At 46.8% G+C, this 25513-nt stretch overlaps 1 protein-coding gene across 19 annotated transcripts in view; it reads right to left on the reverse strand.

The window, feature by feature from the left end:
* Window positions 1-492: 492 nt before the first annotated feature.
* Window positions 493-25513, reverse strand: part of NPRL3 (NPR3 like, GATOR1 complex subunit) — a 41458-nt gene continuing 16437 nt past the window's right edge. For 11 of the 19 annotated variants that reach the window (XM_079320987.1, XM_079320998.1, XM_079321005.1 and 8 more), the window contains 8 exons: window positions 25316-25397; window positions 19025-19162; window positions 18178-18334; window positions 16277-16383; window positions 14968-15097; window positions 7443-7632; window positions 6117-6309; window positions 493-1151 (listed from right to left, as the gene is read on the reverse strand). In XM_079320987.1, coding sequence (XP_079177113.1) covers window positions 986-1151; window positions 6117-6309; window positions 7443-7632; window positions 14968-15097; window positions 16277-16383; window positions 18178-18334; window positions 19025-19162; window positions 25316-25397 — 1163 coding nt within the window. In that variant the 3' untranslated portion in view covers window positions 493-985. Of the gene's footprint in view, window positions 1152-6116; window positions 6310-7358; window positions 7633-14794; window positions 14850-14967; window positions 15098-16276; window positions 16384-18177; window positions 18335-19024; window positions 19163-25315; window positions 25398-25513 lie in introns of those variants that run through there. The other 8 variants (XM_079320999.1, XM_079321000.1, XM_079321001.1 and 5 more) reach the window with 8 other exon arrangements.

Raw genomic sequence — 25513 nt, forward strand, 5'->3', positions numbered from 1 at the left:
ACAGAGCAGTGAGCAGCTGTGGGGACAGTGGCTCACACAGGCACGGGTGAGCTGGCACAAGCTCCTGTCCCCAAGCCCTGTCCCCTCTTGTTCTGCCCTGGTGTGGCTGGAGGAGCAGTTCCAAACCAGAGCAGAAAATGCAGCCCTGTGTCTCATTTTCCTGCTGGGTATCTTTAACCCAGGCCAGGATCCCTGTCTGGTTCCCTGCAGCCACAGCCATGCTTGCGGGAGGGGGACTGCAGGGACAAAACAAGGCCTGGGGGACAAGGCTGAGTGGCCTCAGCAGCAGCCTCTGGAACATGTCCCTGCACTTGCAGCCTGGCCAGTGCCTTTCAGTCCTGCTCAACAACCAAGGTGCCACCCCCAGGCACAAACTGGGGAAGGTGGAAACCCAGGAACACAGAGGCTGCTTGGGGACAGCCCTGCTACTACAGCCACTTGGGAATAAGGATATTGGGGTGAGGAAAGAGCAGTGACACAGTGACAGAGTCATTCATTCATGATTTCATGTTTACTTGTGATACTTTGCCTTCCCACCTCTGTCCTCACTGCTGTGAGATCAGACAGAATTCCTGGGTGCCCAGGGTCATTTCCCTAGGAGCCAGGCCAGCTCCCCTGTGCCCTGGAGCAAGGCCATGCATGGACAGGCTCTCATGGCTGACTGTCTCCAGGCTGGAGAGCACAGGAACCACTCCCAGGGCACCAGTGTCCCCCCAAAGGTGAGTCCTGACAGCAGCACCACAGCAGAACCCTCTTGTCCAGTGTGACAATCCCTGGGGAGCAGCAGGGAAGGGCTGTGAAGGTGGCAGGGCAGGAATCCAGGCTGAGCAAGCACATGCTGCCCTGCAGCAGGCCCTGGAGCCTCAGGGACAGCTGGGACATCGAGGCACGGACAGGGACACGTGGCAAGGAGGAGCTGCAAGCACCTCCTTCAGTTTACACTCGGCATGGAGAGTGACAGGCTCCTCCCTGTGTGGCAGCAGAGTCACTTGAGGAGCGACTGGAAGACGGAGATGACGGGGTCCTCGTGGCTGGTGACCACCAGCACGCTGCGGAACTTGTCAAACAGCATCAGCAGCTGCGAGCGCCGCATGTTCTCGTTGTACATGATCTCCTCCAGGTGGTGCCGGCCTCGGAAGTAGTGCAGCAGCCTGCAGGGGACAGAGCACGGAGCACTGGGCCAAAGCAGCTCGAACAACTCACACTGCCACCCCCAAGGTCTCCTCTCCCACGGGATGCAAAGCAGAAGGTTGTTTGGGTTATGTCCCTTATTTGCATAAAAAGGGAAATTAAGTCATGCCTGGCACAGAAATCCCCTGGAAAAGGATGGGGCTCTCCCACCGTGGGGCTTTGCCAAGGTCCTCTTTGGATCAAAAAGTTTCATCTAGGGCATTTCCCAAGACTCAATTTTCAGCTTAGTTACAATTCCAGAAAATGAACAAAAAAAAGTGCCAATGAGCCCTGAGAAGTCAGGACATGGCAGATTTATTTTGTGCTCTCTTAGCTAAGCCTACAGCTACCCTTTGACACAACTCTGCATCAGGGTACCTGCACTGCCTTTTAGAATGAAGAGTAATTTTCCCTCACAGCAGCCCAAGGGGCTTTGTAACTACAGGTCCTGCACTCAGGGTTTGGGCAGCTTGGGTTGGGTGGAGCCATCACAACAGGGAGATGGAAATTTTGGTGGTAGACACCACAGAGAAGCTGTGGGAGTTACAAATTCCCCGAAGCCCAAACTCAAACCATGGTGGCTGTTCTTTTTAAACAAAGACAGCAGACACCCTTTTGCTGGCCACCAAGATGCTACAGCCATCAGTAAACCTTGGCCCTGCACAGTCAGTCACAGCAGGGTCCACACAAACAGCACAAGCCTCAATGGCTATGGGCCCCTCCCCAGAGTTCCCTCTGAGCCAGAACACCAAGCCAGCCCCCACGTGAAGCCTGAGTTTGCTGCTCAGTCTCTTGTCCCAACACTCTCCCAATGTCACAGCCAAGCTGCACGTGTGACTCTAACACTCCCCACCCTGTGGAGGCACAAAGGCCAGAGTCCCTTCCCAGCTCCACAGCCAGCTGTGCCTCCACGTGCTCCACATCACACTCAGGGCTCAGCCTTTGCTCATGTTCCATTACCCATCTGCAGCTTTTGCCAACTGACTGTAAAAACTAGTGGAGATGACATGATCTGTTTTCCATTCATACAGCCCCACGCAGGAGCAGCCCTCAAAATATACCCAGTATCCACTGGAGCACTCCAGCCTGTTTGGGGGATGGAGTGGCTCCTGCTTTCCCTGCAGGACCAACACTTGCCTGGCTGCCTCCTGCTGCTCAGGCTGGGCACTCCTGTCACCCACCACCCTCACAGGGAACTGGAAAGGAGTCACCATGCACCAAGTGTCCCTCCATCAGTGCCCCACTGCAGTTTTCACCTCCAGCCCAGTACCACATGTGTTTTCTGCCCCTCCTCCCCCCCACGAGCTCTGTGGGCTCAGAGCAGGATCCCCAGTGGCAGCCTGAGCTGGGCAGCCCCAGCTTGCTGCAGCTCCCTCCTGCTGCTCCTCTGCCAGCTCTCAAACTAACAGAACTGCTGCCCCTCTGTGCCTGCAGCACAAACCAACAACTGAGACAAGCTGCAGTCTCCTGTATCTGAGCTCTGCCTTTTGCACTGTCTCCCACTGGCTACTGACAGAGGCTCCTTGGCCACCTCCCCTGGGCCAATGGCAACTGTGCACTCAGAACTAGTCACAGTGTCAGTTCTTGGGTGTGTCAAAACCAGACTGTTCCTGCAGGTATGAACAGAAACATTTCTATTTTACAATTCATCTCACAGTTCATAAAGTGATTTTGGGGATCCTCTCCCCTATGCCAGGCTCTTGTGCCCATGTGCTCATACCCTGGCTCAGCTCTCTTCCATGCAAATGGTACAGCCTGGCTTTCCACAGCAGCACAGACTGAGCAGTTTGCCAATAAATACATCCATCTTATATTCAGAGTCTGGATTTGTAACTGGTCAAGACTAAATACTTTCCACTCCAATAAAAGCTAAAGAGGATATTAAAGAATATCACAAAAATGCCAGCTGGAAAACACCCCCAAAGCCCAGCCCAGCATCCTGCTCCAGCAGAACTATTGCTAATGCTGTGGAGCTTTTTCAAACCCTTCTGAGATGGAGATGCCTCCACATGCTTGGGAATCAGTCCTGGGCTGCACCACCCTCCTGGGGAGGAGGTTTTCCCAAAAATCCAACTGGAATCTCCAAGGCTGTCCTTGGGGCTCACAGCTCCAGAGAAGGTGGGCACTGCCTTCACCTTTTTGGGACACAACCAGCATGGGATGGCACTTCTTGGGGCACTGGCATTGTGTTTGAGTCCCTCTGAAGCTGCTCAAGTGTGTCTGCTGAGAGATGTGCACATCCAGATGCAATGATGGAAGATTATTGCTTTCCATTGCTCATCACTGTTTTCCCTTCCTCAAGCTGCAAAAGCTGATCCTCTAACAGCACTGGAGTGTTCCTACACACTTAAAAAGAAAAGAATCTTTTCAGACTAGCAATTCTAATAGAATTACCTTATTTCTGGCCAAGGAGATGTCCCTGCCACAGCATTGCTTGAAACCAGAGCAGAACTGTCCCAGCTCAGTGCTGCCAATGAGCATTCCTCAGTGAAGGATCTCACCTCCCAATCTCAGAACAAGACAAATCAACCCTGAAAGCAACTCCACACCCATGACTTGGGAGAGAAGCCATGAGTGAAGCCTCCACCTTCTTCAGGCTTCAAAAGCACTGCTTAATGTGCAGTGAGGAAGGCTTAGTGTGCATTACTGAGGAACTAACTCAAAAATAACTTGTCTCCTTCTCAAGCTCATTCCTGGAAGGACATGCCAACCCTCCTTTAGTTGCACCTTAGGAAAGAACTTGGATTTAAATTCCCATTCAATGTTATGAGGGTTAATGTAGCCAATGCTGGAACCAAGCTTTAGTAATTCCTTAAATCCCTTTAAGGTTTCTGCCTTCAAACACAGGCTGTGCACAGCTCTGGACAGGCACCAGCACTCTGTGCTGTCTGTGTGACAAGGGACAGGCACTCAGAGGCACCAGCACAGGAAAATGTGCCAGGCTGAGCTTTATTGCTGTGCTGGAAATAGCCCAGCCCTCTGTGTGCACACACAGCACCCTGGGAAGGGCAAATAGCTCAGGATATTTAGGGCACCAGTTGTGCATTTATAGCACTTTGCTCTGGAGGCAGCTGGGGAGCAGAGCTGATGGCCAGGGCTGGAGCAGGACCTGCAGGAGGACAATGAGGGAGAGCAGCTCCTTCAGGCAGCTCCACCATGGTTCTTTCACTGAGAGCAACAGATTTACTCATCTCTGATGATTGTGACATAAAAAGAGAGAAAATACACCACAACCTACAAGTTGTGGTGTCTCATAAAAGCAGCAGTAACCAAGAGGGTCTGACATGAACATTCCTACATGTGCCCACAGGACCCATCTGTTTATTGTTTATTTTGTTGTTTAATCTGTTTGTTCCTCTGTTCCTCACTGTTGCCTCAATGCATTCTGCACTTGTCAATTCAATCTGTAATAGACTGGAAATGCTGACCTGGTAAGGCCTGGGGATCTGCAAAAGAACCTGGGGCAGGAACAAAGTGCACAATAAACATCACTCACAAAGAAATCAGAGTCATTTCTTGCATCTGCAATTCCAAAGCTTCCAAATGGCTCTTTTGCCCAGCTGAGGGTAGGAGAGGGGAGCAATCACATCCTTTCCTCTCATGAGGATAACTGAGAATCTGCATTGCCACTGAAGTGGTCCAAGGAGTCCCCCACAAATTCTGTCTTAAGCTATTAAATATGATTTTATTGTTACTTTCCTTCCTCTGTTTGTAATGACTTAGCTAGTAATAAAGAAAAAAAAACCCTTCAGAGTTCTCAAGAGACCAATGTTGCCTCCCAGTCAGAGCATATTCTCTGAAGAGTTGCAGATGAAGGAGACAAATAATTCAGAGAGAAGGAACTACCCACAAGCTTTGAGAGCTCTGTCCAAGTCCCTGAGCTGTACTCTGCCACAGACAAGGAAAGCATCTTCCTGCTGTTACAATTTCCCTGGCTACCTCCCTGTATCCATCCTAGGGCAAGAACCAGGTTTTTCAGGGAATTACCAATTGAATTCAGAATATGGAACAGCTGCAGTCCCTGCCTCAGGTGGTTTTCTGCTCCACAAGTATGAAAAACAGTGAAAGTTGCATTCCAGTGATGCCACTGAGTTTTGAAATCCTTCAGAAGAAATAGTATTTCCCTCCCTCCTTTCTTCCCAGATGGCTGCTTAGGAAGTCATTCTGCTTTTGCCACATAGTGCCTGGGTTTGTTGAGTGCAAATTTTTAACAACAAAATGTGTGCTACTGATCACACATCCTAATGCCTTTAGCTTAACTAACCTAAGCAGTGAGCTCTCATCACTGCCAAACACACCTTGGGACACTCTGTAGAAGTACTCAGGCTGGCTCTGTCTCTCCTGTTTCCATGGAGTTTACAAACCATAAAATTAAGGAGAGCTCACTTGGAAATACCAATGGTCACAACATGGCAGCATCAGCCTTGCCTGCTTACAATGGTTTTTTAGGCTGTGCAGTTTTGTGTCTGCCACGTGTGGACACAGGAAAACTGGCAGGCAGTGAAATCCACCCATACTCCTGACACTCCTTCACACACCCAGGACTCTGCTACCAAGTGCCACAAGTATTAGTTTGTATTACAGATGAAACACAGGAGCAAACCCAAAAGAATTTCTCCTCCAGCTCCCCAGGCTAACAGGATTTGCTCAGACTCCACAGCAATCCCTCCATAATAAGAAGCAAGGACTGCACCTGCACTGCTCACCTGGATTTGCTCAGACTCCACAGCAATCCCTCCATGAAGCAGGGAGGATAAGAAGCAAGGATTGCACCTGCACTGCTCACCTGGATTTGCTCAGACTCCACAGCAATCCCTCCATGAAGCAGGGAGGATAAGAAGCAAGGATTGCACCTGCACTGCTCACCTGGATTTGCTCAGACTCCACAGCAATCCCTCCATGAAGCAGGGAGGATAAGAAGCAAGGATTGCACCTGCACTGCTCACCTGGCAAACATGCGCAGATCCTCTGGGTTCTGGGCAGCTGGCACGTTCAGGATGGCCTCCCGCTCGTGTTCCAGCAGGCTGGCCAGCAGATTCTCTGTCATCCTCTTATTTAGGGGTGAGTCCCCACCAGGTATCAGCTCAGCACTGGAATTATCCATGCTAGGGCTTGTCAGAGTCATGTCATCACTACTGGCTGTCAAGGTAAGAGAGACACAAACACACACACTACATTTTTATATTCCTCAGCAGAAGGATGCAAAGTTTATCGATTCAGGCAGTTTCTGTGAAGCCTTTCCAGCTAATCCCTCTTCTCTGGAGAGCAGAGAAAGTGGCTCTCCAAGTGCTCCATGAATCTGCAATTAGTCATATGACAACACAGCGATTTTCTCAATGGGAAATTCAAATGCTTCAACAGAGTCATCAATTTGTGTGGAAAACTGTACTTCTGGAGATTATAAACAGTCCATAAAAAACATTTGAAAAGAGAATTCCCAGACAGCTGTGCTGGAATACCGTGAAGTGGTAACACAAAAAGCCTAACAGCACAGAAGGTGGGAGAAGGCAGAGGCCAAGAAGCAATATCCTCTTGTGAGGGAGCCAGAAAAAGCAGATCACAGACTCATCTGACTCATGTTCCAAGATTTCTGCCCTAATTCATGACTCCTGTAAAGCTCAAAGTCGTACAGAGGATCTCTCCCCATATCCAAGTCCAGTGGTGTTCTGAGAAGGCTGCTCAGAACAGCACAGGCAGGAAAGTTTGGTGATTTCAGCATCCCATCTGACTCATCCTCTTGAAAGAATGCTTTCCTGGAATCACCCTGAATAATGGCACTGGGGAGATTAAAGAAATCAGGGGACATAAGCAGAAATCAATCATTTGTGAAAAAAAAAAGCCAGCTCTGTGTCTCCTCAAGTGGCTCTAATGGTTCTACAGCCCACAGAAACTAATGCTGCTTGAACAAATTCTCACATTTTCTTTCTGTCCTGAAAACCAAAATCTGCCAGAGGAACATAGGGGATACTTCTGAGGGCAGCAAGGGAGGAAAAAGTTTCTTTTGAAAACAAAGAAGTACCTCTCATAAAAATCTTTTACATGAGCAAATGAGAAATTGGCAAATTACAAAGCATTACTCCTTTCTAAAAAGAAGTCTAATAGCCCCTAGGACTTTCACCAGTGCCCAGCTCTAAATTTAAGAAAGGCTGGACCTAATTAGCAAGAATTGCAGCAAGATGGCTCATTACCAAAGCCTGATGGCCCTTGGCATCACTAAGAGAAGCTCTAGAAATGGGGTGGAGTGTGAACAGCAGAGAAGGGTGTGCTCATACTTGGAGAGCCAAAGCTGAGAGCGTTGGGGGTGCTCAGACTCCGGCCCCCGACCCTGGCAGTGAAGGGCAGATCCTCCTCCTGGGCCCGCAGCTCCTCCTCGTTCGGGGGCACCATCAGGCACACGTAGGTGTGCAGCTGGATCAGCAGCCGGTGCTGCAGCATCCAGATCACCATCTGGATCAGCTGGGTCTGCAGGGCAGAGAGCAGGGTCAGCAGCTGGCAGAGGGACACAGGAGGAGAACAGCACACACGGGGTACATTGGTGAGTCATGAGTCACCTGGAGAAATGCTTCTTGCCCCACACCAGAGTTTGTCTCTTTTCCAATCACTCAAAGGTGACCAAGCACAAACCTTCATCACACCCAGAGCCTCTGTGGGTGCTCAGGCTGCAGTGGAGCCTTTCATGATCCAAATCTTTATGCAACACTCACCAGCACAGCCCCAAGGAACCTGTCCAGCCCCTGCCTCAGCTCCACACCAGTTTGCTGGTTTCTGCACAAGGGCCACTAAAGTACATCACTGAAGGGTTAATCCCACATGGTCAGACTGAAGTGCAGGCTGCTCTAGAGGGCCAGAGAAAGGGCAGGGTGATGGGGCAGAGCTGAAACAACCAGGGGAGGGGGCCAGGAATAGAAGCCCTTTGCTGTCAGATGGGAAACTGCTGATTAGCCATGGGAGAGGCTCTGGAGATTGGAGCCTGACAGGGCTGGGCAATACAGAAGCAGCAGCACAAGCCCTGGCAAGGGACAGCAGCCTGAGCTGCCAGGGAGGCTCCTCTCAATGCAACCCCTCATTTCACCTCCCTCTGCTATATAGGGCCAAAGCAAATAAAGGCACCTGGGCTTTCAGGCAGGCAAGAGATTCAAAAGCAAGGAGATGTATTAAACATTAATAATAACAAATATTAAACATCCAACACCTGCTCAAGAACCACAACAAGGGCAGACTGAGGGGCAAGTGTTTGTAGGGTCTGTTTTCAGAAATCTGGGAGGAGCCTTCAAAATGTATCATTGTGTCTTGATTTCTGCATAAAAAGCCTTTTCATATCACTGCAGGCAACTCTCATAGCAAAGGGCTCAGAACACAATCACTGACAAGGCTGTTTGGGGATTTCATAGCAACCACCACTGTTTTGGTGAGACAAACACATGCAGCATGAGCTCAGGCTCAGAAGGAAGCTCATTCTGCTGCATTAATCATCAGGGTAACAGGCCAAATCACAATAAAAGCCCCAAACCCAAGTTCATCAGCCCACATAATTTTCCTTTTTCCATAAATCTGGTAATTCTCAGTTCCTCCTCTGCTATCAAATCACAGAAGAAAACTCTTCTGTTTGCAGACAGACCCACACCCTGTCTTTTCAGGGATTACCACTTCTGGGGGCTCAGTGGATTTTCATCTTAAAACATATGATCTGGGATCGCCTTCAAACATCCATTTTTTGGAAAAGCCATAATTCATTTTACATGTTTAACATAAAAAAATAGAGAAGAGGAAGGTTGGCAAAAGACACCAAAGACATAATGCTTTGCTAAGATCTGAAGCCAGCCTGGAAGAGCAAGGTTTACTGCAGTGATTACATTGCTGAAATCCTTCCTTCCAGATGCAGTCCTGGATGGAAAGAGGGCTCATTTATTTTACTTAAATTTCCAACCTGTTGGCACACAATGTCTGATTAGCAAATGAAAGAGGTCTGCACAAAACAACCTTGGAAAAATCCAAGGAGACAGGAAGACAGGCTCTGCCAGAAGCAGTGAGTAGGGCTTGACCCACAGACCAGCCTCCCCTGGGCACTCTGGTGGTTCCATGAATTACAAAAGCAGCCAATTTCTTTTGTTGGAGCTCCGTGTGCATGGAGAGTCTCATCCAGCCCTCTCTAATCCTGCACATGCACCATCACCTCCACACCCTTGTGGAAATACCTGGAAAGGCACCCCGAGCCAGCAGCTATGGCCCAGTGGAACAAGAAGCCAGGCAGCAGTGGTGCTACAGCTTGACAGCCACAACAAGCCCTGCCAAACACCTTTGTGCCATCTCTGGGTAGGAGAGCTGGAGATCTGGACTACCCTGAGAATTTGAGGAAACTCTTCTTCCATCCTGAAGTAAACTTGAACAGCAATCCCTAGACCAGAGACTGATGATGCCTGGCATTTTTCTGTACTGGCCAAACTTCAGCAGGAATTTGGTACCTCTTAAAACCCAGAAAAAGACCAAGTGCTGCAGCACCTTGCACTGACCCCTGTCTATGTGATGAGCTTTGTGTCACCACTGCAAGTGCCTCACACCATTCCCACTTCCTCCAGGTTTAGACCCTTTTCTTACCAAAGGCAGAAGTGTCTCCACAGATCAGCTCTAGCAGAGGCTTTGCTAACACATCCTGCTGCCTGTGCTTCTGGACACCAGCTCTGCATTTCCATCCATTCTCCATCTGCTCCTCCCATGGAGCTCACCCAGGGCTGCAGAGGCTTCCCTGCACCATCTGTGCTGAGCTGGCTGGAAATGCTGCTCCTTCCCCAAAGGTGTGGGGTTCTCTCTGTGCCTGCTCTCAGGGCACTTCCTTGGAGCTGGGCTCCTTGCTGAAGCCACACAGACTGGGATGAACTTCATCCCAGGACTGCTTGCCTCAGTCATGCTCTGGCACAGCAGGAATCCAGAGCCAGCCTTTTTTGGCTGGAACACCAGAACTGTGATGGAAATATAAAGTGAAACATCTTCTGTTGCTTAATTTAACTACCAATTCAATCTAAATTTCATCCATGTTCCTTTCATGCTTCCTGTCTGCCTGTGCTGCCTCTTTCCAGCCTGCTCTGAGGGGGTCCTGTCTGCTGAAGCAGCCACATCTGGCTTGTTCCTGCTGGCACAGAGCAGCCCAGGGCCATTCCCAGAGCAGTGCCAGGCTCTTGTCATGCAAGGCACTGGTACAGTGCCCTGCTTTGTGCTCACTGGCACAAGCACAGATGCTGCACTAGCTTCCAAAAACACAGCACTGCACATCAGCCCAGCTGGGCACTTCAGGATGACTGGAGGAAGGCTCAGCCCCAGGTCTTGGAGGGACAAGATCCAGCATTCTTAATTCTCTGGGGCTATTTTAAAACTCTTGAGAAATGTCTTACATTTCCTGCAAGGATTCTTTAAGGCTGTTTTCTTTCCCAGGCCTAAAAAGCTAAAGATAACTGAGAGCAGCAACAGGTTCAGAAAAGGGAAGGGAAAACAGCAGTCTAGAAACAATCCCAGTTTGCTTCTCATGTGAGCAGTGAAAACACAGCCTGGATTATCCAGTTATTTGATACAAATCCTCTTCAAGGTCTGAGTGGAGAACTGAGGGCTGCCTGCCTCAGGATGATGACACCTTCAAAGCCACTGGGCTGCAGGGATGTTTGCTGACATGCATTACCTTCCTTTAGCACTCAAACCATGCTGTTTCATGGAGCACACATAAGCTATGAAAACTTCCCCTGTTTTACAGGAAGCAGACCCTGCAAACTCCTACTGATGTAGGATGAAACATTTACTGTCTAATATTGCCATTTCAATCATTAGATAACAGCTCTGAACTCTCAGCTTAACCATTCCCTCCATTCAGGCCTAGCCTGACATATTCTTTTAACTTACTGTGCTAACCCCCTGATTTTCTACCCAGTCCAGCTGAATATAAATGCATCTTAATCCCACTTCACTACTTCTACCTACAAAAGCTCCTGTGGCTCCTAATGCCTTCCAGCAGAGCAGCCCCATGTGCAGTGTGGCTCCCTGAAGACACAGCTGCCCATTCAGGGTGTGCAGGCAGCTCAGCTCCCCTCCCACTCCATCCCCTGACACATTTTCCTGCCTCATTTTCCATGAGCCCTGCTCAAAGCTCAGCACATTTTCTGCAGGCACAAGGCAGAGGCCTCATCTCCCTGTGCCTGGCTCCTAGCAGGATGGCCTAGACTGACTAAAACAAAAGTAAAAAGTTAATCAGATTTTGTTCAGCAGCAGCTGTCCTGGTTTCCCATCTGTTTGTTTTTTGGTTTTTTTTTCTGCAGTTATCCACATCCCATCAAGGGAGAATTAAAGAACCACAATAATAATGACAATGTGCATTATGATAAAGGGGATGCAGGGAGGAAATGGGATGTCTAATTCACCTAGGAATACTCCTTACAGGTAAGAAAATGCCTCCTGCTAGTCCATGTTTGTTCAAGGCAGGGCAGAGAGGTGTTACAGCTTCTGAAGCAGATAAATTGGCTGAGGTTACAATGCAGAGGAGGGGAAGCCACAAACATCATCCCTAACTCTTGGTTTGCAAAGCAACTTTGTGCAGAGTAGCTGGGTAAAGAAATTTGATGCTGGACAAAGAAATCCTTATCCTGAACAGCAGGTCAAAGCCTCCCTCTGCAGCAGCAGCAGTGCCTGGTACAGATCCTGCCAGTCATGAAGGCTTTGGGGCACCAGGTGCTCCTGTGCTTTCCCAGGAGGTTTGGAAGGGGTGTGCAGCCCCTGAGCAACCCCAGAGCTCCACCCCAGTGTGGCTGCAGTCACAGCAAGGCTGTGCCACTCACAGGAGGACAGCACAGGGACATGAGCCAGCAGCTGGGGTGGGGGGAGAGGAGATGCAAACTGCAAAAACACCAAAAGGCAAGTTGAGTTCCCTTTTGTGTGAGCTCACAACCCACCCCATGGTGGACAAAGCCAAGCACTGCAGCAAGTCCTGGTGACATGACAAGTCACAATGGAGCTAAGGGACAGCTCACTGTGAAATGGGGAGAAGAGCTTTTGCTTCCCCCAGCCCTCTAGCTCCACAAGCTCTGCAGGAATCACCTCCCTCACTCTGTGCCAGCCCTGGAGCTCACTGGATCTCCCCAGTGAATTCCACCTGCTAATCTGGCAGAAAACTTGTGCAGCTGAAACAAGTTAAATGAATAGGCAGGCTGGACAGGAGCCAGAGCTCTAGGAAAGTGAAGAGGAAAGGGAGGAAGGCTCCTGTGTGCACACACCTGGGAGGAGGAAGGAAAAGCAGGGCCTGGGCTCAACAGCTGAGTTGAGGGCATGTGCTCATCCTCACCCTGCTGCTGTCCCAGGGAATCCAAGGGAAACACAGAGAAAGGAAGCAGAAGGGAGCACTGCATGGATACCAAAATCTTCTCAACTTCACACTGACCAGGGCTCCACTGCAATACACTGCTCCTCATCTCAGACAAGAAAAGAGATCAAGACTTTCAGTCTCTGGCACAGGGCACAGCTGAGAGCACTGGCAGGCCTGGCACACACCACTCACCTACCTGACAGGCAGACAGCAAAAGCAGAACTCAGCCATGCACTCTCAAGACAGTCCTGTCCTTGCTCAGGTTGTTCATATCTCCTGCCAGCCAAAAAATATCACAGCACACCAAGCAGCACATTTTTTGTTTTCATCTACCCAAAGAAATAGAGGAATTTCACTCATGTAATGGTAACTGAACAAAAATAACTTTGCCCCCTTTCAAATCAAGCAATATTTTTGTATAAAGCCAGAAAGGGCTCTGAGAGCTCTCCTATTTCCTCTGGTGGCTTTATTGATACCTTCTGTATTCTTTACCCATCCAGAAGCACATGCCAAAAGCAGGGAGTCAATCCCATGCTTAAGAGAATCAAATGGGATGGATGCCATGGGGCCACAAGAGTTTCTGCAGAAGATGCAGCCCCTGCCACAGCACTGACCCTCAGCACAGTGACCTTCAGGAGCACAGACAGTGCCCTCAGCCTGATAAAGAGCACAAGATAACAGAAACCCATGGAAATCTTTAAAGCTAAAAAACCTCACATCCCTTCCTGTGCACACAAAGAACAAAACTACAGAGAGAAGTCCCACCTTTGCTAATTTTTTTCAGAGGCAAAGCAAATACATTTTGACAATATTTACAGTTCAGAGTACAATATCCTTTAGCACAGCACAGCAGAACAAAACCCCACCCACATTTCATTAGATTAATTGTTGCATTGATTAGATCTCTGTTAATTACAACTGGAGCCTGACCACTTCAGGGCAGGGATTAGAGTCACGTCTCTTCAAAGACTAAAAAACAAACAAAAAAGTACAAGTCCTGCATAGATAAATCAAAGTAGAAGAAAGTACATAAAAATACATAAAAACTCACTCTAATCTAAACTCCCCTAAGAACTGTCACACTTTACTATATCAAAAAGCCACAGCTTTTCACAGCATCTTCCTTCATCCTTCCAATAAGGCTGAAAGGATGATGAAAGCAAGCTGTGCTGCTGATCCTTAGGACCCCACCACAGACAGGTGAGCAGCAGAGGGAAGGTACACACTTAAAAAACACTTTAGCATTGCACTAGCTCTGGCAAGCATTTATTGCACCCTTGTTTCAAGGCATAAGTACAGCAGTAAGTGGCAGACTTTTATTTATGTATTTTAAAATAAAGTAGGACATCTGAGAACAACCAGAACTATTGAAGAAGAAGTATTAGGCAAGTAATTGATTTTAAAAGGACTACTGAGAATGTCTCCTGAAGCTACTGCAGCAGGAATAAAATCAATGCTATGACTTCAGCTTCAATTTTCAGACACTTACTTGTCTGTAACTACAGTGGGTCCTGCTCTTCCTCTGCCTCCCAAGGTGGCAGCTGACCAGTACATGCTACTGGCATTAGACCTACATCATTACTTATCTTGATCTCTGATCATCATCTCTGCCAACCTGTAATTACAGCCAATTCTTCCCTCACAGCTGTGGAGTGCTCAGGTGATGGTAATCTCTATATCTGAGCAGGGGATAAACCCATGGAGCCACCATGGCACCCAAGTATGAAGGCCAGAAACAAACACCACGAGAAACCAGCCGAAGAACTCTGCCTGTGCTTCCTTTGCCACACTGAGCCATGGTCAGAGGTCCAGGCTCCTCCATCTGGGAACAGAACAGTGTCAGCCAGGAGACCTCATGTTACTGAGCTCCTTCCTGTGTTCCACCAGTTCCCAGAAATGCCACAGGCCATGATCGATGCACAAGCAAAACAGCTCACAAATCCAAAATCTATATTTTATTAACACCAAGAAGCTAATGCAGTGACACATGGACTTCTGCTGACCCCATGCTGAGCCTACTTCCTCAAAAAGCCTTTAAACAATTCCAGTTTTACAGCAAAACCAAGTGAGCAGACAGATTGCTTTTAAAAAAAGGTTGTGAACTTGGAGCAGACAATATAATAAAATCAAATGTGATTGTGATGAATCTACAAACTTGATTCAGCCCTGCCAACTGATGAGAGTTTGGAACAGAACAAATGGAGTTTCAGTTTTCCCTACTACACCACTCCATGAAAAGAAACATTCTAATACTTCTTTTAGTGCCAGCACAGACCATCCTCTCACCTTGAACATCCCCACAGCTTTTTGGCACGAGGACGTGAAACAACAAATCATGAGGCTGGAAAGACAGAAATGGGGAACTTGTGCAAGAGCAGGCTCCTGGCTGAGTGCTCCAGGAGCAGCAGCATCCCTTGTGAGCAGCAGAACAAGGAGCTGGTGGGCAGTGCCCAGCTCACCTCCTGCACAGGCGGTGCCAGCGGGTTCTTGAACTCGGAGAGGGACACGGGGAGGGAGAACTTGGCCAGCATGGAGGGCAGGTTGTGACCCCGGAACTGACAGGAGAAAGCATCTGCCAGGGGAGAGTAACTGCAGGAGAGAGGCAAAGGCACACATCAGCTCTCTAGTGCTGCTCAGGGGAACTTTGATCCAAGTAAGCATTGCAGAAGTGCCAATTCCCAAATGTAATATTCCCTGTGGTCTAGAATACCCCTCAGCATAGGTGATGGCATGTTGTGTCCTGCAGAAGCCAGCCAGAAGCTCACACACTTTCACCTCAGACTTACATTCAGCTCCAGCATTTTGTCCAAGGCATGGAGGGAATCCAGAGAAAAATGAAAGTGATTAAAAAGTCCAGACCTGTGCAGCCTCTGATCAAAGGGACAGGGCTTGGGCAGGGCTGGGCAGGATACACACACAACTTCTGAGTGTGCCAGCTGCAGCTGCAGATGTGGCTGTGCCCCCTCCCCGTGCTGACAGGACAAGAAATGACAAGAGAACTAAAGGACAGCCAAGTTAAACATCAGGAAAACTGCCTGTCTCAGCATTTCCATCTTCAAAGGTCTTCAAGAACAGCACTGCCATATTTGACATAGGCACAGTTGTTCTTGAATGACCTCAAGGTCCCTTCCAGCCATATTTTTATACTTCCATCACCAAAGTTTTGATTTAAAACAATTTTCCTATAACTGAGTTCCAACACAGAGTCTAAAAGCATCTCGAAATCCAACAGAGGAAGGATTGCCAATCTTCAGCAGAGCAAAAATACCCAGCCCTGCCTCTACATCTTCCTTGCAATGGTTCTGCAAATGGCCATGCTGCCTTCTGTCTGTGACAAGGCACACAGCATAGAATGCCAGCACATGAAACAACACAAGGGCAACTTTTGCTACTTTTGATTCATGTCAGGTGTGCCAGCCACACAGAGAGCCCTATAAACCACTCATTTAACTTAGTCATAAAGTATTTTGGTTTGTAAATGTTCCCATATTGGACATCCAGTGAGAAGGAGTATAAAAATTACTGACAGCAGCTCTACAGGGTAAATACTGCTTCCAGGGCTCTCACCACCACAGAGGAATATTGATCTGCTCTGCTGCTCCTCCCTGCCCACACTGGCTGTGCAAGTTCAGGCTCATGTAATGGTTTGTGTTTTGCACAGTCTCAACAAATTCATGAGGAAAGATCCCACTCTGTATCCAGTCAGGGAAAGTCAGTGCATCTGCACTCCTCAGCACTGTGCCATCAACACATTTTCCTTCTACTTACAGGCAGACACTGGCATTTGGAGAAAGCATGTAGACATTGTTTTCACAAAGAGGATAAATAATAATTGCTTTGCCCCAGTAAACAAGATGTGCTGCAAGCTGGAAAACCTGTATTGAGAAAACAGGGGAAAATTAGGGGAGCAAAATCAATATACAAACTGTCAGCAAGAGTTTCATACAACAACAAAAAAAGTCTTGTTTGAGCTGAAATTAAAGAAAAATGTTCCATCCTTTCACCCTGCCTTCAGAATAAATTCATGGTTTAATATAACATGTGGCAGATCAAAAAGCATTTGACAAGGTTATGAATTTCCAGAGATTCACTTCACATTCTAAGCAACTTAGTATTTCCTGCCTCAAAGGAATTCCTTCAAACTGTATCAATGCAAGATGAGTTTCTTTTCATGCCCCCAAAAACTATTTTTCTTCATGCACAAAATGCATTGTGTTATACATGAAAAACAAAATACATGAAAAATAAAACAAAAGAATCAGCTTCTGCTATGACAGAAACATAAAGGAAACCAACACTGCCTTTTTACTGCACAGAGGTATTTCAGTAATGAGCTACACAAAGTATTTTAATGTGCTAAACAAGTCAGTGGTTGCTAATGGCTCTGGAAAAGCCACATAAATAGTGTCTACAAGACATAAAATCCAGCCTGTATCATTAGATGCATTTAACTGTGCTTTTTTGTGGAGAACAAAACTACAGAAGCAGTAGGGAATTTCCAGAGTTCATCCCATAGCCAAGTAACACCACAGAGCACAGCAGGCAGACCTGGAGTTTTATTACAAAGCAGGACCTTTCCCTTGGAACAAGAGGAGGCACTGACCTATGAGCAGGAGAACATGTGATGGTGAGCTGTGTTTCCCTGTCACACAGAGCACAGGTTGTGTCCCTGGGTCTGGACCCTTAGGAGCATGGAGTGGCCCTTCCCTCTCTGGGATCATCTCACATAATCATCCCAAATGATCATCACAAGGGTCTCCCAGTGGACTCACAACTCATGTGAGTGCCAGAGTTTCATCCCTCCACTGGTACAAACTTCCCAAGGCCTCGTCATATCACCTCCAGCAATTCAGATTTGAGAGCTGGCTGTCACTGCTAGAAAGGCATTTGGAAATAGCTGCTGGCTTGGGGAGACTGGCTCAAAATCTCTGACCCAGTCTAAACTAAATCTTCTTCCCATGACTGCCAAGTCTATGCACTAAAGGACCAAGAGAAATAGATGGGAAGGTGGTTTGTTTTTTTTTTTTGTATAGCCATTCACAATACTTTGGGAGAAAAAATCTTGGCAGCTCCAGAGGAAGCAACATATTTGGCCATGGCAGCCATAACCTTTACTTTCATTTTGGGTGCTTCATTTGCATGTAGACATCAGTGTGGAAGGACCAAGGCAGGCCACTGTGGTGTCAGTCAGGAGTACAATCTGCTCTGGCTTTAAATACCAAACAGGAGGCACAGAGAAGACAGAGAGCCACTCTCCTCAAAGGGACACAGGGAAGGAGAACAATGGGAAATTGCCATTAGGTATGAGGAAAGGTTTCACTCTGATGCTGGTCAGGTGCTGGACCAGGGAGGCTGTGGGAGGCAGCTCTGGAGGTGCTCACAGTTTGTTCATCAGCCTGTTTAATGGACTTGTTCTGAGCAGTGGTGAGGATTAGAGACCCCCAGGATGGGGACTCCCATCTGAGACAGGACATGGCTGCAGGGTGCCCTGTCCCTGCAGCCCTGCCCTCTGTCTCTGCAGCCTTTCCCCAGGCTCAGGCTGGCTCTCCCTGCTCACACTGAGGGAGATGCTGTGCTCCTGCCCCACAGAAGCCCAGGGGCACACAGGAGAAAAGGAGAAAACACCTCGTGATTTAAAAGGCTCAGCAGCTGCTGACAGCTCCCCATACCTGCAGCAATGCCAAGTCAGCATCTTGAGCCAGTTGCTGCAAATTCTTCACAGCAGAGGTAGTTTTAATTACTCTCACCAGGGCAGGAGAGCAGTCCAACGGGAGCTCATTAAGCAATGACTTCTCATCATTTAAAAGTAATAAGGCATGGTAAGGCCTGCAGAAAAATAGAATACATTTGCACAGTAAACTGCAGCTCTTCCTGAAGGCTTTGTTATTCCCACACCACGATACCTGGGGTCAATGTAATGGCAAAAAAAGAATTTCTAATATCATCCTTTTATTCTAACTGGGTTCAAAAGAAGCTTATTTTTATGTCACAGCATAAGACACTCCCTGTGAAAAGGAGACAGGGGTTTATATGGTAACTGGATACCCCACACTGACAAGGAAAAAAGACTGCACTGTATTGGCACACAATTGAGAACAAGTCTGAAAACTGCTCATCTGCATTACTGAAATACAGAATGGAGTAGAAGAAAGGAAGAAAGCAGAAGTTAATTACTTCTGCAGGTAAACAAACACAGGAAATAAGGTATCACAGGACCTGGGCTCTCTTCCAGAAGCAGAATTATTTCCTGGCTGTAAACAGTGCAGGCCATACTTGCAACATCCCCTCAGTACAACATCTAAAGTGGGCACCAAGACTGTGTCTTTCCACCACCATGAATCCAGCAGCACCACAGAGCCACAGCAGCAGCTCCAGGGAGTCCTGTCAGAGCCCAGGGCCCCCTCCTGCACAGCCCAGCCACACCATCCCTCTGCCTGTGCCTCCTCAGACATGCAGCATCACCCTTGAACAGCAACAAGGGCTGGCCACACTCTGAGGGGCAGAGCTTGCTCTTACCTGATAGATTTCAGACTCCTCTCAATTGCTTCTGGGGGTATGAAGTTGGTGGCAACATAGTGGATTTTGTGAGGAAGGCAGAAACTCACTTCCAGCCAGTTGTTGATGTGTAAACGAACCACCCCTGTCGTGCAGAGACTAAAACAGGAAGGCAATGAATCCATACAGCATTTACCCTGTATCACAAATGAAAACAGTGCCAGGGTCACCCCTGCACAGAAATCAGAGCAGGACAGGCTAAGACTGAAGGCACCCTGTCTGTCCCCAGGCTGGCTGGGAACCAGCTGACTCCTAACTGCAAGGATCTCCTGCACTGGGGCTTACAGAGCACCATCCCCTAGAGCATTTTGAGGGAATTTGAGACTTCACCACTGACCTTCTGCTCCCTCTGCTCTTAAGGTTGCAGCAGTGTCTCAAGTTAAAGAAGTTTATTCAAGATCTACTGCAAGGCAAAGGAAAAATCTCTAGGCCAAAGCTGCAAAAGGCAAAGATGAACTGGGCACTGCTTCACCTCCAATTTCCATCTTCCCCTCCAAGCAAAAAGAAAAGAGGATGTCTGTTCTGGGCAAGGACTGTTCCAAGCAGCACAATTCCACAATAACAGCCTCCTTCAGTTCTGTTTAGGTTGTTTATTTCCTCACAAACCTGTTCCTGCTTGTCACATGAAATCACAAATGTGCTTGTTACATGATTTCTTCATTCTACGAAACCACAGGGACTGAGCTAAACCCTTAAGCTGACTCCAGACAACAGGACTGGAGTGGAAGCAATGGATGTCTCAGGAATAATAAAGACAATAAAGTCTGACCCTGGTGCTCAGCCTGAAAGCAAGAATAAGCCTCTTTTACTGAAAAAATCCACAAAAGCTGGAGATTAGAGCCAGGAATATAATTCAGGTGCTTCTACAGATGCCTGCAAATTTAAACAAAAGGTAGAATACACCTCAGGAGGAAACTATATTTACTTCAAATGGGTAATGCACCATAAGGAGCTAAGCCAGCACCACCCTGCAAACCCTCACAATATTCCCATTCCACAGGCAGGGAATGCTGGCCTGGCAACACCTGTGCTGGGAGGGAGCAGCAAGGCCCACACCTCTTCATGAGTGAGGAACACATAAACTTGCTGATCAATCTCAAGCAACAGCTAGCCTTGTCTACACCAGAAAACTGAATTTCTCAATGCTCTTTCATTTTAAACTTTCTCCCCAAACAATGCTTTTTGGCTTAAAATCAGATTCAAAGTTTGCACTCTGAAAATTCACCTGAATTTTAAATTTGAAGTGTGTTGAGACGTGCAATTTGACTTTTGTGTCAATAACTGCCATGAATTTCCCCTTTTACATGAAACAAATTAAAAAAACATGCCAGGAACAGGCCAGGAGCAAATACACATCTTGGAAAAGTCTTAATGTGGTGATTTAACCATTTATAACCAGCACTCAACTGCAAGTCACAAGCTCATCAGGCTGTGCAGAGGGTTTGGAGAGAGCTGAAATTCCAGCTTTAAACAAAAATATTGGGTAGCTTTGGCTGCTGGTGCAGCTACTCACCAAACCACAACAGAGTGGTGAGGGAGCAAACACCATCCCCTCCTGCCTTGTACATGATCAGACTCATTGGGGAACATCTCACAGCAGACAGAGCTTTTCATAACGTTTTGTTCTCAAATCTTGCATTGAATCTGGAAAATGCTGATTTTTTAAGCTGCAAATGGGGCAGATACTGTGTTTTCCTCTTTTTAAAAGGAACTGAGAGGGTGAATCCAATGTCTCATCTGTTCAGAGGCTCCCAGCCCTGAAGGAGCATGCAAAGCACAAACACCTCTGGCTTAGTTCTTTAAATGCTGCAGCTCCAGTAACATTGCTTATCCCACCACAAAACAACTGACAGAGAAAGCTGGATTCCCTCAAAATACATCAGGGAAAAGGGCTGAAGCTGTGGTTATCCACACCATCTCCCAGGCCAAATCCTCACAATGGGAAACACGGTAACAAAGGAATGGGACAAGCAAGTTCAGAGACCACCTGAAAGCTCTTGGGGTTGTAAAAACACATTACCAAGAGCAGCAGAGATACATGAAAGCATGAAACACTTGCAGGTGATGCTTTAAATTTTAGTTTTCATATTTCCCAGATTCTGTACTGCATTGGTGTGTAACTCTGAACTTCAGATAAAGATATTCCTTTAACACTATCTAGCCTCTGCTCCAGACAGCCTCTCAAGGCATCACAGGGACATTTTCCCTGCAGAGTTTAACACTCAGAAAAAGATCCATTCTTTGGTCCAAGTGCACTAAGGCAAAAGCTTTAATTACATAATTGCACTCTCCACAGCATAATTTTGTCTTCAGTGCTCTATACATTAAAGACAACAAGAAAACCAGACTTTCAGTTCTGATCTGGATCTTAATTTCATTCTTCTGCATTTGCATTCAGCTGTACAATTTCCAGCCTTCATTATAGCTTTATGCACACAATTTCTCTTTCACCTGCCCCTCCTTGCATGAAAAATAATTTAAGTGTCTGTAATTTGACAAAGAACAAGCTACACCCTCCAGCAGCAACACTTTGCCCTTAGCCAGACAGCAGAGTTAAATAATGTCCCCAGTACAGACACAAAGATTCAGGCAATAGGATATTAAAGCCTCCAAGACATTTTATTCCACAAAAACTCAGTTTCAACACTTTTTTTTTTTTAATCTTTGGTTTGGTAACACCTGATGAGCAATCTGAGGGATACATGGGCAAGGATCAGGATGATCAGATAACAGAGTTTAATATTGAGACAGGGAGAGGCAAACAGGAAAAAGCTGTTTAATGTCTGTCCATCACAAGGCCCATGAGACATCTCATGATATAAGAAGGAGCAAAGTTCAGAAGAAATAGAAAGAAACACAGAAAGTAGTTAAGCCATGGACCTCCTTATCAGAGGATGCTGTGGTTGTCCAATATTTACTCTGGCTCACAGGACTGTGGGTAATTCTGGGAAGTGAAATCAGCTGAAAGCTGTGAATGTACAGAAACCCCTCCAGAGCTGCAGGAAGCTGGGGAATATTTCAGGGATTACCACTGCTCTTTTACTCTACTCTGCTGTGTCCTGAACTGGAGCTACTGCCCCAAATGGGAACCTGAAAGTTTGCCAGCATCTCACAGAACTGCAGCCTTTTCCATACTGGCAAAACAAAAAAATTCCACTTTAAAATGTTATTAAATTTTCAAAATACACACCTCATATCATGTCTATCATGCTTATATCAGAAATTAACCCTGTGGTTTTGAGTGTGGTGGAGGTGAGCTTGAAGCTTTGCAGTTTCTTTTTCCTAGAGGTTGTGATTACTCAGAGCTTTGATTTCACATTTCCTTATAAAGGACAAAGGGCTGCCCTTTGATAAATAACTGTAGTTGAATTATATTTTACAGCACAGCCATAGAAATCACATCTAATAATTCATTAAGTCTCATAGAATTATTCCCTGAGCTCCTGATATGAGCTAGATCTATCACACAGTTCAAGTTCCACTTGATTAAAAATTTATAAAGGCTCTTTCTGTATTAAAAACAAGAAACAAAAAATCCAAACCTCCCCAAAAACCTCTCCATACTTTCACTTTTATTCCAATGCAAAGATAGGAGGAGTTTGCTAGAACCAGGCAGTTAGTAAGTATCAAGCTCATATATTACCTACAGCTGGAGATACAACTATGTGAAACCTCCTTAAAAGAGACACATATTTTAACAACACTAAGTTTTTCAGCACTGGAAGTCCTGAAAACTTTCTTGGGCCTAAAAATAATTTCTGTTCCACACCAATGCTTCAGTTTGGGGCCAAGATGAATGAAGACTCTCAAATTTCTGAATTAATAAAAATGAAACATTCTAGTTCTCTCCATCAGAGACAAAATGTGCCAGGAAGTAGATGCTGAAAGTCTGTGAGCTGTCAGTGTAATACCACTCCATTTCCAGTCAAGATGTCCTGGGTACTGATCCTGCCTTATGGAACACAGGCATCTCATTCAAAACCAAGGAACACTTGGAATGACAAAAATATTCCTCTACTTGTGGTTTTGCACAAACCAACTTGCTCAGGGACATGTTGGGTCTTGCCTGAAATACCTCAGCACCATCTACAGGAAGACAAGGGCTCGACAGCACCTCTGGAGCAGCCCTGGAAATTGAGCTGGAACTGCAGAAATCAGCAGGAAATGCTGGTTGGAGCAAATCTCAAACGGAGAGCTGGGCTCCATCTGCAATTCAAAGTGCTCTCTCCACTCCACTGGCTGTTCTCCTACAGCCAAAGGCTATGCCAGAAGTGTCTGTGAATTTAGAACAGCACATTGTCACTGCATGCATCTGAAGGTTTACCCTTCCCAGCAGTGCTCTCTCCTTTAAAAGCAACAGAGCAAATCTTTCCATCTTCCCTCTGAGGTCATTCACACTCCTCCACACTCTCTAGGTGGCCTAAATCCCTCTTGAAACGTGGTGTCCAAACTGGATAAAATATTCATTACAGCAGGAGTTTTACAACTGTGAGCAGGATTGGTGCCTATCTTACAGACAAGATTTATTTTATGCATTCTTGTCTCTCTGCCTCCTTTTGTAACCCCATGTCACTTACAACTAACCCTCACTTCACAGAAGACCACACAGACTTCAGTCCAGAGCTGCTGCCACACAGGAATAATTAATTCAACCTGGACTTGCAGAAAAAAAAATTGTATTTCTAGAAGCTTTTTTCTACCTTACTAAAAAATAATTTTAAATCTATGCCTGCCTGGCAAGGTGCTGCAGCTCCTCTCAGCTGATCTGACTGCAGGTATAACAAGCATATTTCCTATGCTCTCATATGAAGTATTAATAGAAAAACCCTGCAGAACATCTCCTTATCACCCAACAACACTGTCAGCTCCTTTTCAAGTACAACTTTCCAACTGAGCAAGCAGCACTTCAGATTTTTACTGACACCTTATTTCTTACATTTGCTTTTGACAGCGTCATACAAAAGTGTCAAAACCCAACTTGCACCACTTCTTCCCCACCCACAATGCCTAAATCAGGGAGAAACTGCCTTGTTTTACAGCTGGGGGCAGCACCAAAGTGTATTTCACTATATCTGTCTGTTCCTCCTTATCTCTGGGAAGGCTCATATCAGCACAATCCATGAGCTCAGGCTCTGTGTTGCTACAGTCACAGCTGAATGCCACAAGATGTCACTGTGTCCCCAAAATATTTGGAAACACGATCAGGATTTGCCCAAAATACATTGCCCTAGAGGAGCAAAAAAATATAATTGGAATATGAGAATTACAGGCTGCATAAAAACTGCCTTACTTAAAAGTTTAGTACAGGTTTTGTGCAAGGTGTGTGGAACCATATACCACATTCCTTCAAACCAGATGAAATTTACAGCTCTTGAACACAAGGAGCAGCTTAGCAGAAGATTTCCAATGCTCTTTGCAACCATTATATTATTTAGGCTGCCAGTGCCTTACCTTACAGGGCTTTGATCCCCTTTGTCCAAGGGAAGAAACAACCCAGGGAGGATAAAGGGGTCCCTGAGGAACTCCAGCCTGATTCCCTGAATCCCTGACAAACACCCCAAGCAAGGAGCACAGCATCTTCCCCCCCCCACAGAGATTCTGTGTCCCTCTGTCCAGGCCTTTCCCCAAGCACATCTCCTGGCTGGAGGAGCCCCTGGGTCTGAGGAGGCAGCACTGACAGGCACAGGCTCCTGCTCAAGTTCAACACCAGCCCCACACTGCTTTGAAACCTTTGCCAGAACTTCTAATCCAGTCAAGAAACAGCATGTTACACTTTCCCTGCTGCTGGAGGCCACAGCATCTCATCCAAATTTGCTGTCCTGACATGCACAAATGGGGCCAGGGCAGTACCTGGCTTCCCACCAGTGCTCTTGCAGCACTTTCCTCTTAGCTGCAGGTTTAGAGAACTTCCCCAAGGCTGTGATATCCCTGTTATGACATTTGTCAGTTCTACACTTTCTTTGCTATTAGGTGGCCCTGTGCTAGGGAAGAAAATAACAATTCTTAAAGCTGTGACAGATATCACCAACTTTGAAGAACCACAAGATACGCAAGACAGACCAAGATAATGATCAGGATAACAGTTCTGCAAACATTTCACTTGACTGCCAGGCTTCACATTGCTGTGCCTGGTTTAAAACCCAAATCCCAACAATTAACAGCATGAGAAAGTAGATAATATCCTTAGGAACAAAACCAAGAGATTTCAGTGAGAAACAGCACACTGTCAGCTAGGATTAAAATCCATCTTACCTGTCATATGTCTCTTTGAGATCTCTGGCCAGTTTGCACTTGGGTAGGATGTGATGAAAAGGTGACTGGGGCCCTTCTGTGGCTATGGAAAGATCCAAAACAAGAAAGCAAACAACTGACTTCAAATCAAAGAGATTGCTCTTCCCCCACTGGGTATCGACCTGAATCTCAGGGACAGAATTTGTATAATTTTAATCT

This window comes from Erithacus rubecula (genome assembly GCF_903797595.1).
Source record: "Erithacus rubecula genome assembly, chromosome: 17".
Classification (NCBI taxonomy): Eukaryota; Metazoa; Chordata; class Aves; order Passeriformes; family Muscicapidae; genus Erithacus; species Erithacus rubecula.